The sequence below is a fragment of the Ranitomeya variabilis genome, chromosome 8, assembly GCF_051348905.1.
Source record: "Ranitomeya variabilis isolate aRanVar5 chromosome 8, aRanVar5.hap1, whole genome shotgun sequence".
Classification (NCBI taxonomy): Eukaryota; Metazoa; Chordata; class Amphibia; order Anura; family Dendrobatidae; genus Ranitomeya; species Ranitomeya variabilis.
The window spans coordinates 2,948,519-2,964,091 of record NC_135239.1 but is presented as its reverse complement, the minus strand read 5'-3'; the positions used below and the strand labels follow the sequence as shown (position 1 = coordinate 2,964,091).

Here is a 15,573-nt window from a genome sequence, read left to right as displayed (position 1 = left end):
ACATCTCTGCTACCTGTCGGGCAAAAGTTGAATCCTATGAGAAGGTTTCCAGTTTCCGGCTGGTGAAGATGTTAAGACCGCAGCATTCACGTCCCTGTTACCTGTCTACCTGGAGGAGGTGGCCCAGCTCATTGTGGAAGCTAACCCTGTTGAGCACCAAGAGACTTTGTTTTCTGAGATACCTGGTGACCCTCCTGCCTTATTCTACCCTGAAGATGTCATGTTGGCCTGGACTGTGTGTGAACCTATTCTTCTTCTGCAAATCATCCTGACGAGCTTGAAGAAGAGGGGTGGTAAAGGGGGGTACTGTAACAACCCTGCTGGCATCACTGCATGGCCTCCCATCCCCCACCTGTATTACACTGAAACTCACTTACTTCTCTGGGCTTTGTTGTGACTTCTCTCTGCTGCCAGCTCCATGCTGTGTGCCTCATGTCTGCTGTTTGCTCTGTGCATGCTCTGTCTGTGTGCATAGGGGGGCGGCGCCGGCAACTCCTGTGTCTTATTGAGACTGTGTGCACCTTGCTAAGGTGTCCCTGGCCAATTGCCATGAGGCTTCCTGTATTTAAGAGATCCCCACCCATTAGTGGGGGCCTGTGCAACTTACTCCCTCAGTCAGTTCTTAGCTGCTGAGGTGCCAGGCCCTGTCTCTTTTACTCTCATGTCCGTCACCCAGGGGGGCGTTGTACCCTGGTCTGTGTCCTGTGTAGCCACCCAGAGGTGCGTCGTGTCCATGTCTCTGTGCCTTGTCCTGTTCCTGACTTTGTCTTAGCCTAATCCTGTTCCTGTGTCCATTTATATCCCTGCCTTCGTTTCCTTTCCCTGCTGTGCATTCTCTGTGTCTTGCTCTGCTCTCTGCGACCTTGCTTTGCTCCTTGCTCTGCACTGTGTCTTGCTCTGCTCTCAGCTCTGCACTCTGTGGCTTTGCTCTCAGCTCTGCTCTCTGTAGCTTTGCTCTGCACTTTGCTCTGTACTCTGACTTTGCTCTGCTCTCAGCTGTGCACTCTGTGACCCTGCTCTGCGGCTCCGCTCAGCTCTCTCTCTGCGGCTCTGCTTCTTGTGGCTCTACCTTGCTCCGCTCCTTGCGGTTCTACCTGACTCCACTCCTTGCGGTTCTACTTCTCCAGCTCTTGGCTCTGCCTCTTGCGTTTCTGCACTCGGCTCCGGCTCCAGCTCTTGGCTCCGCCTCCTGCGTTTCTGCACTTGGCTCCGCCTCCAGATTTTGCTCCGCCTCCACAATTCCACACTTGGCTACACTTCCTGCTCTTGGCTTTGCCTCCAGCATTTCTGTTCTTGGCTCTAGCTCCTGTGCTTTCGCTCTGCATCCGCTCTTGCGGTCTTTCTCTACCTATTCTTAAGTCCTCCTGTCTGAACTGGTTCTTACCTGTTTTACATACCTGCCTGCAGACCGGTACCTACCGGTTCTTCCAGTGTACCAGCCTTGTCCTCCTGTCCTGCCAGTGTCTCTCTAGTACCCATACCTGCCTGCCAGAGAGCCAGCCGTGCCCGCCTGCCAATGTCTCTGTTGTACCCGTCCGCCTGCCTTTGTCCCAGCCATGCCCGCCAGTCTGCCAGAGTGCCAGCCATGCCCGCTTGCCTGTCTATGTTCCGTTCCCCGGTGGGATCAGCAACCACAGCCAGACACCACCCTGGAGTGGTACCTGGTAGCTTCCTGCCGCACAAGCCTGAGCTCACCATCAGAGGTTCCAGCGAACACCTAGGAAGCTACTTAGTTACGCCCCTTCCAGGGAAGTTTGGTCTGTGGTCCAGTGGGGCCACACCCCCGCGTCAACCAGTCTGGGCGCGAGCATGACACTTCCATAATACTCTCTCTACTGACCCTAGTCTGTCTACATTCCCTAATACTCTCCGTACTAACCGTATTCTGTCCACGTTCCCTAAAACTCACCCTACTGACCCTAATCTGTCCACGTTCCCTAATACTCTCCCTATTGATGCTAATCTGTCCATGTTCCCTAATACTCCCCCTACTGACCCTAATCTGTCCATGTTCCCTAATACTCCCCCTACTGACCCTAATCTGTCCACGTTCCCTAATACTCTCCCTATTGATGCTAATCTGTCCACGTTCCCTAATACTCTCCCTATTGATGCTAATCTGTCCATGTTCCCTAATACTCCTCTTACTGACCCTAATCTGTCCACGTTCTCTAATACTCCCCCTACTGACCCTAATCTGTCCACATTCCCTAATACCCCCCCTAATAATCCTAATGAGAGAACGTTCCCTAATGCTCTCCCTACTGACCCTAATCTATCCACATTCCATAATACTCTCGTTACTGACCCTAATCTGTCCACATTCCTTAATTCTCCCCCTACTGATCCTAATCTGTCTACGTTCTCTAATATTCACCACGCTGACCAAAATCTGTCCACACTTCCTAATACTCTCCCTACTGACCCTAATCTGTCCACGTTCCCTAAGGGTACTGTCACACTCTGCAACTTTCCAACGATCACGACCAGCGATACGACCTGGCCGTGATCGTTGGTAAGTCGTTGTGTGGTCGCTGGAGAGCTGTCACACAGACCGCTCTCCAGCGACCAACGATGCCGAAGGCCCCGGGTAACCAGGGTAAACATCGGGTTACTAATCGCAGGGCCGCGCTTAGTAACCCGATGTTTACCGTGGTTACCAGCGTAAAAGTAAAAACAAACAAACCGTACATACTCACATTCCGGTGTCCTTCAGGTCCCTTGCCGTCTGCTTCCCGCTCTGACTGAGTGCCGCCGTAAAGTGAAAGCAGATCACAGCGGTGACATCACCGCTGTGCTCTGTACTGCCTTACGGCCGGGAGTCAGTCAGAGCGGGAAGCAGACGGCAAGGGACCTGAAGGACACCGGAATGTGAGTATGTACGTTTTTTTTTTTTTTTACATTTACGATGGTAACCAGGGTAAACATCGGGTTACTAAGCGCGGCCCTGCGCTTAGTAACCCGATGTTTACCCTGGTTACAAGCGAACGCATCGCTGGATCGCTGTCACACACAACGATCCAGTGATGACAGCGGGAGATCCAGCGACGAAAGAAAGTTCCAAACGATCTGCTACGACGTACGATTCTCAGCAGGGTCCCTGATCGCTGCTGCGTGTCAGACACAGCGATATCGTATGGATATCGCTGGAACGTCACGGATCGTACCGTCGTAGCGACCAAAGTGCCACTGTGTGACAGTACCCTAACACTCCCCCTTCTGACCCTAATCTGGCCACGTTTCCTAATACTCTCCCTATTGACTCTAATCTGTCCACGTTCCCTAATACTCCCCCTACTGATGCTAATCTGTCCACGTTCCCTAATACTCCCCCTACTGACCCTAATCTGTCCATGTTCCCTAATACTCTCTCTACTGACCCTAATCTGTCCACATTCCATAATACTTCCCGTACTGACCAAAATCTGTCCACGTTCCCTAATACTCTCCCTACTGATGCTAATCTGTCCACGTTCCATAATACTCACTGTACAGACCCCAATCTGTCCACGTTCCCTAATACTCTCTCTACTGACCCCAATCTGTCCACGTTCCCTAATACTCCGCACTTAGAGGCCAAGAATGCATCAGATTCACAGAGACTATACACACTGCCTCTCTCAACAATGGCTTACTCACAACTGCTTTATTCTGAACAAAGGAAGATACTAAAAACAGGAAATGGGGGAGGTCGCACAACTTCTGAATAGTTAGTGTCACTCTGATTGGTTCATTCAAACTTCGTTTCCAACTTCACTTCCATATATGGTATTCAGTCCAGTCCAATACCCAGCGACGTCTTCACATTCCAAAAGTTCCTTCCAGTGTGCTGCTGATCAGGAAATGGACTCCATCTTGCTACACCATATCTGAACTGACTTATATAAGGTTTAATAATTGATTTCATTAGCCATTTTCTCCTTCACACTCCCCCTAACCACTCCCCCCCACACACTTTCATACATGCTTACGATCAATGAATGTTCCTATTCGGTGACAGCAGGCAGAGGTTAGAAGGACACTTGTTTTCTTCAGGTTTTCTTCAGTGCTCGGCCTCTGTGCATTGGATACTATGAAACAGACGGCTCCACCATGGCCACGCCATCTATGAGACGTGCTGTTCTGCAGACCAAGGCCCTCCTGGAGAAGGCTGGACACAAGGTTTGTAGTCACTAGTTTTGAGCCACAATTTGATTCTCTGTGACCTTTGATGGGCCACATCTTATCTGCCATCTGTAACTTTCTTTTGCAGCTGGTGCCGTTCAAGCCGCCACTGGTGGAATCATCGCTGTTTGGACTAGCCATGAGGGGACTACTGGCTGATGGAGGCTCAACATTCCTGGATAACTTGTAAGTATTTCAGATACTGAAGTGAATGGTCTGTACGTGAAAAATATGTAGACTTGAGTCCTCAGTGGTTGATACCTTTTAACGGCTAACTGAAGAGAAGCTGACAAATTGCAAGATATCGAGACTGCTGTACGTGAAAGGCAGTGAAACGAACAGTGTTGCTTTATTCCTAGCAAAGGAGACCGAGTGGATGAAAACCTGAGGACCCAGGTCACAACCTACAGCTGCCCGTCATGGCTGAAGAGCTTGCTGTCCGTCTTAGTCAGGCCACTAGTGAGTGTCACTGATCATTCCTTTACCGCTCCTGGTGCTCCCCGCTGGTGAATGTTACCTATCACTTCTATACCTCTCCTGGTGCTCCCCACTGGTGTATGTTACCTATCACTTCTATACCGCTCCTGGTGCTCCCCACTGGTGAATGTTACCTATCACTTCTATACCGCTCCTGGTGCTCCCCGCTGGTGAATGTTACCTATCACTTCTATACCTCTCCTGGTGCTCCCCGCTGGTGAATGTTACCTATCACTTCTATACCGCTCCTGGTGCTCCCCGCTGGTGAATGTCACCGATCACTTCTATACCTCTCCTGGTTCTCCCCGCTGGTGAATGTTACCTATCACTTCTATACCTCTCCTGGTGCTCCCCGCTGGTGTATGTTACCTATCACTTCTATACGTCTCCTGGTGCTCCCCGCTGGTGAATGTTACCTATCACTTCTATACCTCTCCTGGTGCTCCCCGCTGGTGAATGTTACCTATCACTTCTATACGTCTCCTGGTGCTCCCCGCTGGTGAATGTTACCTATCACTTCTATACGTCTCCTGGTGCTCCCCGCTGGTGAATGTTACCTATCACTTCTATACCTCTCCTGGTGCTCCCCGCTGGTGAATGTCGCCTATCACTTCTATACCTCTCCTGGTGCTCCCCGCTGGTGAATGTTACCTACCACTTCTATACGTCTCCTGGTGCTCCCCGCTGGTGAATGTCACCTATCACTTCTATACCTCTCCTGGTGCTCCCCGCTGGTGAATGTCACCTATCACTTCTATACCTCTCCTGGTGCTCCCCGCTGGTGAATGTCGCCTATCACTTCTATACGTCTCCTGGTGCTCCCCACTGATGAATGTTACCTATCACTTCTATACCTCTCCTGGTGCTCCCCACTGGTGTATGTCACCTATCACTTCTATACCGCTCCTGGTGCTCCCCGCTGGTGTATGTCACCTGTCACTTCTATAATGCTCCTGGTGCTCCCCGCTGGTGAATGTTACCTATCACTTCTATACCTCTCCTGGTGCTCCCCGCTGGTGAATGTCACCTATCACTTCTATACCTCTCCTGGTGCTCCCCACTGGTGAATGTTACCTATTACTGCTATACCTCTCCTGGTGCTCCCCACTGATGAATGTTACCTATCACTTCTATACCGCTCCTGGTGCTCCCCACTTGTGAATGTTACCTATCAATTCTATACGTCTCCTGGTGCTCCCCGCTGGTGAATGTTACCTATCACTTCTATACGTCTCCTGGTGCTCCCCACTGATGAATGTTACCTATCACTTCTATACCGCTCCTGGTGCTCCCCGCTGGTGAATGTTACCTATCACTTCTATACCTCTCCTGGTGCTCCCCACTGATGAATGTTACCTATCACTTCTATACCTCTCCTGGTGCTCCCCACTGGTGAATGTTACCTATCACTTCTATAATGCTCCTGGTGCTCCCCGCTGGTGTATGTCACCTGTCACTTCTATAATGCTCCTGGTGCTCCCCGCTGGTGAATGTTACCTATCACTTCTATACCTCTCCTGGTGCTCCCCGCTGGTGAATGTTACCTATCACTTCTATACCTCTCCTGGTGCTCCCCACTGATGAATGTTACCTATCACTTCTATACCGCTCCTGGTGCTCCCCACTTGTGAATGTTACCTATCACTTCTATACCGCTCCTGGTGCTCCCCACTGGTGAATGTTACCTATCACTTCTATACCGCTCCTGGTGAATGTTACCTATTACTGCTATACCTCTCCTGGTGCTCCCCACTGATGAATGTTACCTATCACTTCTATACCTCTCCTGGTACTCCCCGCTGGTGAATGTTACCTATCACTTCTATACCGCTCCTGGTGCTCCCCGATGGTGAATGTTACCTATCACTTCTATACGTCTCCTGGTGCTCCCCGCTGGTGAATGTTACCTATCACTTCTATACGTCTCCTGGTGCTCCCCGCTGGTGTATGTTACCTATCACTTCTATACAGCTCCTGGTGCTCCCCGCTGGTGAATGTTACCTATCACTTCTATACCGCTCCTGGTGCTCCCCGCTGGTGTATGTTACCTATCACTTCTATACCGCTCCTGGTGCTCCCCGCTGGTGAATGTTACCTATCACTTCTATACCTCTCCTGGTGCTCCCCGCTGGTGAATGTTACCTATCACTTCTATACCTCTCCTGGTGCTCCCCACTGATGAATGTTACCTATCACTTCTATACCGCTCCTGGTGCTCCCCACTTGTGAATGTTACCTATCACTTCTATACCGCTCCTGGTGCTCCCCACTGGTGTATGTTACCTATCACTTCTATACGTCTCCTGGTGCTCCCCGCTGGTGAATGTCACCTATCACTTCTATACCGCTCCTGGTGTTCCCCACTGGTGAATATTACCTATCACTTCTATACCGCTCCTGGTGCGCCCTGCTGGTGAATGTTACCTATCACTTCTATACCTCTCCTGGTGCTCCCCGCTGGTGAATGTTACCTATCACTTCTATACCGCTCCTGGTGCTCCCCGCTGGTGAATGTAACCTATCACTTCTATACCTCTCCTGGTGCTCCCCACTGGTGTATGTTACCTATCACTTCTATAATGCTCCTGGTGCTCCCCGCTGGTGAATGTAACCTATCACTTCTATACCTCTCCTGGTGCTCCCCACTGGTGTATGTTACCTATCACTTCTATAATGCTCCTGGTGTTCCCCACTGGTGAATATTACCTATCACTTCTATACCTCTCCTGGTGCTCCCCGCTGGTGAATGTAACCTATCACTTCTATACCTCTCCTGGTGCTCCCCACTGGTGTATGTTACCTATCACTTCTATACCGCTCCTGGTGCGCCCTGCTGGTGAGTGTCACTGATCTCTTCTATACCAATCCTGGTGCTCCCCGCTGGTGAATGTTACCTATCACTTCTATACCTCTCCTGGTGCTCCCCACTGGTGAATGTCACCTATCACTTCTATACCTCTCCTGGTGCTCCCCACTGGTGATTGTCACCTATCACTTCTATACCGCTCCTGGTGCGCCCTGTTGGTGAATGTCACCTATCACTTCTATACCGCTCCTGGTGCTCCCCGCTGGTGAATGTCACCTATCACTTCTATACCGCTCCTGGTGCTCCCCACTGGTGAATGTCACCTATCACTTCTATACCTCTCCTGGTGCTCCCCACTGGTGTATGTTACCTATCACTTCTATACTGCTCCTGGTGTTCCCCACTGGTGTATGTCACCTATCACTTCTATACCTCTCCTGGTGCTCCCCGCTGGTGAATGTCACCTATCACTTCGATACCGCTCCTGGTGCGCCCTGCTGGTGAGTGTCACTGATCTCTTCTATACCACTCCTGGTGCTCCCCGCTGGTGTATGTCACCTATCACTTCTATACCGCTCCTGGTGCTCCCCGCTGGTGAATGTTACCTATCACTTCTATACGTCTCCTGGTGCTCCCCGCTGGTGAATGTCACCTATCATTTCTATACCTCTCCTGGTGCTCCCCACTGGTGTATGTCACCTATCACTTCTATACCTCTCCTGGTGCTCCCCGCTGGTGAATGTCACCTATCACTTCTGTACCTCTCCTGGTGCTCCCCGCTGGTGAATATTACCTATCACTTCTATACGTCTCCTGGTGCTCCCCGCTGGTGAATGTTACCTATCACTTCTATACCTCTCCTGGTGCTCCCCGCTGGTGATTGTCACCTATCACTTCTATACATCTCCTGGTGCTCCCCACTGGTGAATGTTACCTATCACTTCTATACCTCTCCTGGTGTTCCCCACTGGTGAATGTTACCTATCACTTCTATACCTCTCCTGGTGTTCCCCACTGGTGTATGTCACCTATCACTTCTATACCTCTCCTGGTGCTCCCCGCTGGTGAATGTCACCTATCACTTCTATACGTCTCCTGGTGCTCCCCACTGGTGTATGTCACCTATCACTTCTATATCTCTCCTGGTGCTCCCCGCTGGTGAATGTCACCTATCACTTCTATACCTCTCCTGGTGCTCCCCGCTGGTGAATGTCACCTATCATTTCTATACCTCTCCTGGTGCTCCCCGCTGGTGTATGTCACCTATCACTTCTATACGTCTCCTGGTGCTCCCCGCTGGTGAATGTTACCTATCACTTCTATACCGCTCCTGGTGCTCCCCGCTGGTGAATATTACCTATCACTTCTATACCGCTCCTGGTGCTCCCCGCTGGTGAATGTCGCCTATCACTTCTATACCTCTCCTGGTGCTCCCCACTGGTGAATGTTACCTATCACTTCTATACCTCTCCTGGTGCTCCCCACTGGTGAATGTTACCTATCACTTCTATACCGCTCCTGGTGCTCCCCACTGGTGAATATTACCTATCACTTCTATACCGCACCTGGTGCTCCCCGCTGGTGAATGTTACCTATCACTTCTATACCGCTCCTGGTGCTCCCCACTGGTGAATATTACCTATCACTTCTATACCGCTCCTGGTGCTCCCCACTGGTGAATATTACCTATCACTTCTATACCTCTCCTGGTGCTCCCCACTGGTGTATGTCACCTATCACTTCTATACCGCTCCTGGTGCTCCCCGCTGGTGAATATTACCTATCACTTCTATACCGCTCCTGGTGCTCCCCGCTGGTGAATGTCGCCTATCACTTCTATACGTCTCCTGGTGCTCCCCACTGATGAATGTTACCTATCACTTCTATAACGCTCCTGGTGCTCCCCACTGGTGAATGTTACCTATCACTTCTATACTGCTCCTGGTGTTCCCCACTGGTGAATGTTACCTATCACTTCTATACCTCTCCTGGTGTTCCCCACTGGTGTATGTCACCTATCACTTCTATACCGCTCCTGGTGCTCCCCACTGGTGAATGTTACCTATTACTTCTATACCGCTCCTGGTGCTCCCCACTGGTGAATGTTACCTATCACTTCTATACCGCTCCTGGTGCTCCCCGCTGGTGTATGTCACCTATCACTTCTATACCTCTCCTGGTGCTCCCCGCTGGTGTATGTCACCTATCACTTCTATACCTCTCCTGGTGCTCCCCACTGATGAATATTACCTATCACTTCTATACCGCACCTGGTGCTCCCCGCTGGTGAATGTTACCTATCACTTCTATACCTCTCCTGGTGCTCCCCGCTGGTGTATGTCACCTATCACTTCTATACCTCTCCTGGTGCTCCCCACTGGTGTATGTTACCTATCACTTCTATACCTCTCCTGGTGCTCCCCACTGGTGAATGTTACCTATCACTTCTATACCTCTCCTGGTGCTCCCCGCTGGTGTATGTCACCTATCACTTCTATACCTCTCCTGGTGCTCCCCACTGGTGAATGTTACCTATCACTTCTATACCGCTCCTGGTGCTCCCCACTGGTGAATATTACCTATCACTTCTATACCGCACCTGGTGCTCCCCGCTGGTGAATGTTACCTATCACTTCTATACCGCTCCTGGTGCTCCCCACTGGTGAATATTACCTATCACTTCTATACCGCTCCTGGTGCTCCCCACTGGTGAATATTACCTATCACTTCTATACCTCTCCTGGTGCTCCCCACTGGTGTATGTCACCTATCACTTCTATACCGCTCCTGGTCTCCCCACTGGTGAATGTCACCTATCACTTCTATACCGCTCCTGGTGCTCCCCACTGGTGTATGTCACCTATCACTTCTATACCGCTCCTGGTCTCCCCACTGGTGAATGTCACCTATCACTTCTATACCTCTCCTGGTGCTCCCCACTGGTGAATGTCACCTATCACTTCTATAACGCTCCTGGTGCTCCCCACTGGTGAATGTCACCTATCACTTCTATATCTCTCCTGGTGCTCCCCACTGGTGAATGTTACCTATCACTTCTATACCTCTCCTGGTGCTCCCCACTGGTGAATGTTACCTATCACTTCTATACCGCTCCTGGTGCTCCCCACTGGTGAATATTACCTATCACTTCTATACCGCACCTGGTGCTCCCCGCTGGTGAATGTTACCTATCACTTCTATACCGCTCCTGGTGCTCCCCACTGGTGAATATTACCTATCACTTCTATACCGCTCCTGGTGCTCCCCACTGGTGAATATTACCTATCACTTCTATACCGCTCCTGGTGCTCCCCACTGGTGTATGTCACCTATCACTTCTATACCGCTCCTGGTCTCCCCACTGGTGAATGTCACCTATCACTTCTATACCGCTCCTGGTGCTCCCCACTGGTGTATGTCACCTATCACTTCTATACCGCTCCTGGTCTCCCCACTGGTGAATGTCACCTATCACTTCTATACCTCTCCTGGTGCTCCCCACTGGTGAATGTCACCTATCACTTCTATAACGCTCCTGGTGCTCCCCACTGGTGAATGTCACCTATCACTTCTATATCTCTCCTGGTGCTCCCCACTGGTGAATGTTACCTATCACTTCTATACCTCTCCTGGTGCTCCCCACTGGTGAATGTCACCTATCACTTCTATACATCTCCTGGTGCTCCCCACTGGTGAATGTTACCTATCACTTCTATACCTCTCCTGGTGCTCCCCACTGGTGTATGTCACCTATCACTTCTATAACGCTCCTGGTGCTCCCCACTGGTGAATGTCACCTATCACTTCTATACCTCTCCTGGTGCTCCCCACTGGTGAATATTACCTATCACTTCTATAACGCTCCTGGTGCTCCCCACTGGTGTATGTCACCTGTCACTTCTATACCGCTCCTGGTGCTCCCCACTGGTGAATGTTACCTATTACTGCTATACCTCTCCTGGTGCTCCCCACTGGTGTAGGTTACCTATCACTTCTATACCTCTCCTGGTGCTCCCCACTGGTGAATGTCACCTATCACTTCTATACATCTCCTGGTGCTCCCCACTGGTGAATGTCACCTATCACTTCTATACATCTCCTGGTGCTCCCCACTGGTGAATGTCACCTATCACTTCTATAACGCTCCTGGTGCTCCCCACTGGTGAATGTCACCTATCACTTCTATACCTCTCCTGGTGCTCCCCACTGGTGAATGTCACCTATCACTTCTATACCTCTCCTGGTGCTCCCCACTGGTGTATGTCACCTATCACTTCTATAACGCTCCTGGTGCTCCCCACTGGTGAATGTCACCTATCACTTCTATACCTCTCCTGGTGCTCCCCACTGGTGAATATTACCTATCACTTCTATACCGCACCTGGTGCTCCCCGCTGGTGAATGTTACCTATCACTTCTATACCTCTCCTGGTGCTCCCCACTGGTGAATGTTACCTATCACTTCTATACCTCTCCTGGTGCTCCCCGCTGGTGAATGTTACCTATCACTTCTATACCTCTCCTGGTGCTCCCCACTGGTGAATGTCACCTATCACTTCTATACATCTCCTGGTGCTCCCCACTGGTGTATGTCACCTATCACTTCTATAACGCTCCTGGTGCTCCCCACTGGTGTCACCTATCACTTCTATACCTCTCCTGGTGCTCACCGCTGGTGTATGTCACCTATCACTTCTATAACGCTCCTGGTGCTCACTGGTGTCACCTATCACTTCTATACCGCTCCTGGTGCTCCCCACTGGTGAATGTCACCTATCACTTCTATATCTCTCCTGGTGCTCCCCACTGGTGTATGTTACCTATCACTTCTATACCGCTCCTGGTGCTCCCCACTGGTGTATGTTACCTATCACTTCTATACCGCTCCTGGTGCTCCCCACTGGTGTATGTTACCTATCACTTCTATACCGCTCCTGGTGCTCCCCACTGGTGAATGTCACCTATCACTTCTATACCTCTCCTGGTGCTCCCCACCGGTGAATGTCACCTATCACTTCTATACCAATCCTGGTGCTCCCCACTGGTGAATGTCACCTATCACTTCTATACCAATCCTGGTGCTCCCCACTGGTGAATGTCACCTATCACTTCTATACCGCTCCTGGTGCTCCCCACTGGTGAATGTCACCTATCACTTCTATACCGCTCCTGGTGCTCCCCACTGGTGTATGTCACCTATCACTTCTATACCGCTCCTGGTGCTCCCCACTGGTGTATGTCACCTATCACTTCTATACCTCTCCTGGTGCTCCCCACCGGTGAATGTCACCTATCACTTCTATACCAATCCTGGTGCTCCCCACTGGTGAATGTCACCTATCACTTCTATACCTCTCCTGGTGCTCCCCACCGGTGAATGTCACCTATCACTTCTATACCGCTCCTGGTGCTCCCCACTGGTGAATGTCACCTATCACTTCTATACCTCTCCTGGTGCTCCCCACCGGTGAATGTCACCTATCACTTCTATACCAATCCTGGTGCTCCCCACTGGTGAATGTCACCTATCACTTCTATACCAATCCTGGTGCTCCCCACTGGTGAATGTCACCTATCACTTCTATACCGCTCCTGGTGCTCCCCACTGGTGAATGTCACCTATCACTTCTATACCGCTCCTGGTGCTCCCCACTGGTGAATGTCACCTATCACTTCTATACCGCTCCTGGTGCTCCCCACTGGTGAATGTCACCTATCACTTCTATACCAATCCTGGTGCTCCCCACTGGTGAATGTCACCTATCACTTCTATACCAATCCTGGTGCTCCCCACTGGTGAATGTCACCTATCACTTCTATACCGCTCCTGGTGCTCCCCACTGGTGAATGTCACCTATCACTTCTATACCGCTCCTGGTGCTCCCCACTGGTGTATGTCACCTATCACTTCTATACCGCTCCTGGTGCTCCCCACTGGTGTATGTTACCTGTCACTTCTATACCGCTCCTGGTGCATGTTACCTATCACTTCTATACCGCTCCTGGTGCTTTTCGCTGGTGAATGTCACTTTTCACTTTTATACCGCTTCTCATTCTCCCTAATTGGGAAGTGCCTCTGTCGTAGAGAAAGATGAAAATCCATATAGACCTCTTCGGTGAGGGGACATTGAAAATATGGGAAGAGAGAAAGAACTAACACCTCCACCTCCACGGAAGTAAAACTCCACATTGAACATATGGGATTAATTATAGCTGGGAATAGAAAAACTAATGATAACTAGTAAGTGAGAGATGGCTTACCCTTAAACCTCCACTGAAGTAGGAACCTCCTGCAGTGATCAGGGAACGTCTTTGAGAAAAAGACGGCAAGTTTGAGATTTGTTTAAGCAGAGAGGGAAGGGGGTGGGAAGAATGCTTCTCAGGCATAAGTTTCCTCTGATCAAAGATCTTAGACATTTTGGTGCCAGCAGTCATTGATGAATACTGGTGTTTTGCACAGGGCTGTGGAGTCGGTAAGCCAAATCTCCATCTCCGACTCCTCAGTTTCCCTGACTTCCGACTCCAACTCAACAGCTCTGGTCACTACTGAGCATGTAAATTAAGTGCAGCACAGATTCATCTAAACTAAAAGCCGAAAACCTCAGATCAGGAACAGAACAGACATTTACAGTTGTACTCAAAAGTTTACATACCCCGGCAGAATTTTTGCTTTCTTGGCCTTTTTTCAGAGAATATGAATGATAACACCAAAACTTTTTCTCCGCTCATGGTTAGTGGTTGGGTGAAGCCATTTATTGTCAGACTACTGTGTTTTCTCTTGTTAAATCATAATTACAGCCCAAAACATCCAGATGACCCTGATGAAAAGTTCACATACCCCATTTCTTAATGCCGTGTGTTGCCCCCTCTAACATCAATGACAGCTTGAAGTCTTTTGTGGTCGTTGTGGATGAGGGTCTTTATTTTCTCAGATGGTAAAGCTGCCCACTCTTCTTGGCATAATGCCTCCAGTTCCTGTAAATTCCTTGGCTGTCTAGCATGAACTGCGCGCTTGAGATCTCCCCAGAGTGGCTCAATGATATTGAGGTCAGGAGGCTGAGATGGCCACTCCAGAACCTTCACTTTGTTCTGCTATAGCCAATGACAGGTCGACTTGGCCTTGTGTTTTGGATCGTTGTCATGCTGGAACGTCCAAGTACGTCCCATGCGCAGCTTCGGGACTGATGAGTGCAAATCTGCCTCCAGTATTTGCTGATAACATGCTGCATTCATCTTTCCTTCAACTTTGACTAAGTTTCCTGTGCCTTTGTAGCTCACACATCCCCAAAACATCAGCGATCCACCTCCGTGCTTTACAGTAGGAATGGTGTTTTTTTCATCATAGGCCTTGTTGACCTATCTCAAAATATAACGTTTATGATTGTGGCCAAAATGTTACATTTTGGTTTCATCGCTCCAAATTACCTTGTTCCAGAAATTTTGAGGCTTCTCTGTGTGCTGTTTTGCGTATTGTAGGCTAGATAGTTTGTAGCATTTGCGCAGTAATGGTTTTCTTCTGGCAACTCAACCATGCAGCCCAGTTTTCTTCAAGTGCCTCCTTATTGTGCATCTTGAAACAGCCACACCTCTAGTTTTCAGAGAGTCCAGTATTTCAGCTGATGTTACTTGTGGGTTTTTCTTTGCATCCTGAACAATTTTCCTGGCAGTTGTGGACAATATTTTTGTTGGTCTACCTGACCGTGGTTTTGTTTATACAGAGCCCCTGATTTTCCATTTGTTAATCACAGTTTGAATGCTGCTGACTGGCATTATCAACTCCTTGGATATCTTTTTGTATGCCTTTCCTGTTTTATACAACTCAACTACCTTTTCCCGTAGATCCATTGACAATTCTTTTGTTTTCCCCATGACTCACAATCCAGAAACATCAGTGGCTGGATGAAAGATGGAAGAGTCTGTCTGGATCCCAGAAACTCACTTAGCTTTTATGCACACACTGATTACAAGCAAACAGGTCACAGGTGAGGATGTTACCTTCTGTGCATGTTATCAGGCCCTAATCACCAGGGTATGTAAACTTTTGATCAGCGTCATTTGGATGTTTAGGGTTGTCATTATGATTTACAAAGAGAAAACACAGTAGTCTGACAATAAATGGCTTCACC

The 15,573-nt window shown here is 49.7% G+C and overlaps 1 protein-coding gene across 1 annotated transcript in view; it reads left to right on the top strand.

Moving 5' to 3' along the window:
* The window catches only part of LOC143787589 (vitamin D3 hydroxylase-associated protein-like), a 225,711-nt gene that overhangs the window by 193,197 nt on the left and 16,941 nt on the right, over positions 1-15,573 (top strand). Inside the window, exons 8-10 of the mRNA XM_077276477.1 lie at positions 4,036-4,161; positions 4,253-4,350; positions 4,524-4,623. Of these exons, the coding sequence (XP_077132592.1) occupies positions 4,036-4,161; positions 4,253-4,350; positions 4,524-4,623 (324 nt within the window). The remainder of the gene's footprint in view (positions 1-4,035; positions 4,162-4,252; positions 4,351-4,523; positions 4,624-15,573) is intronic.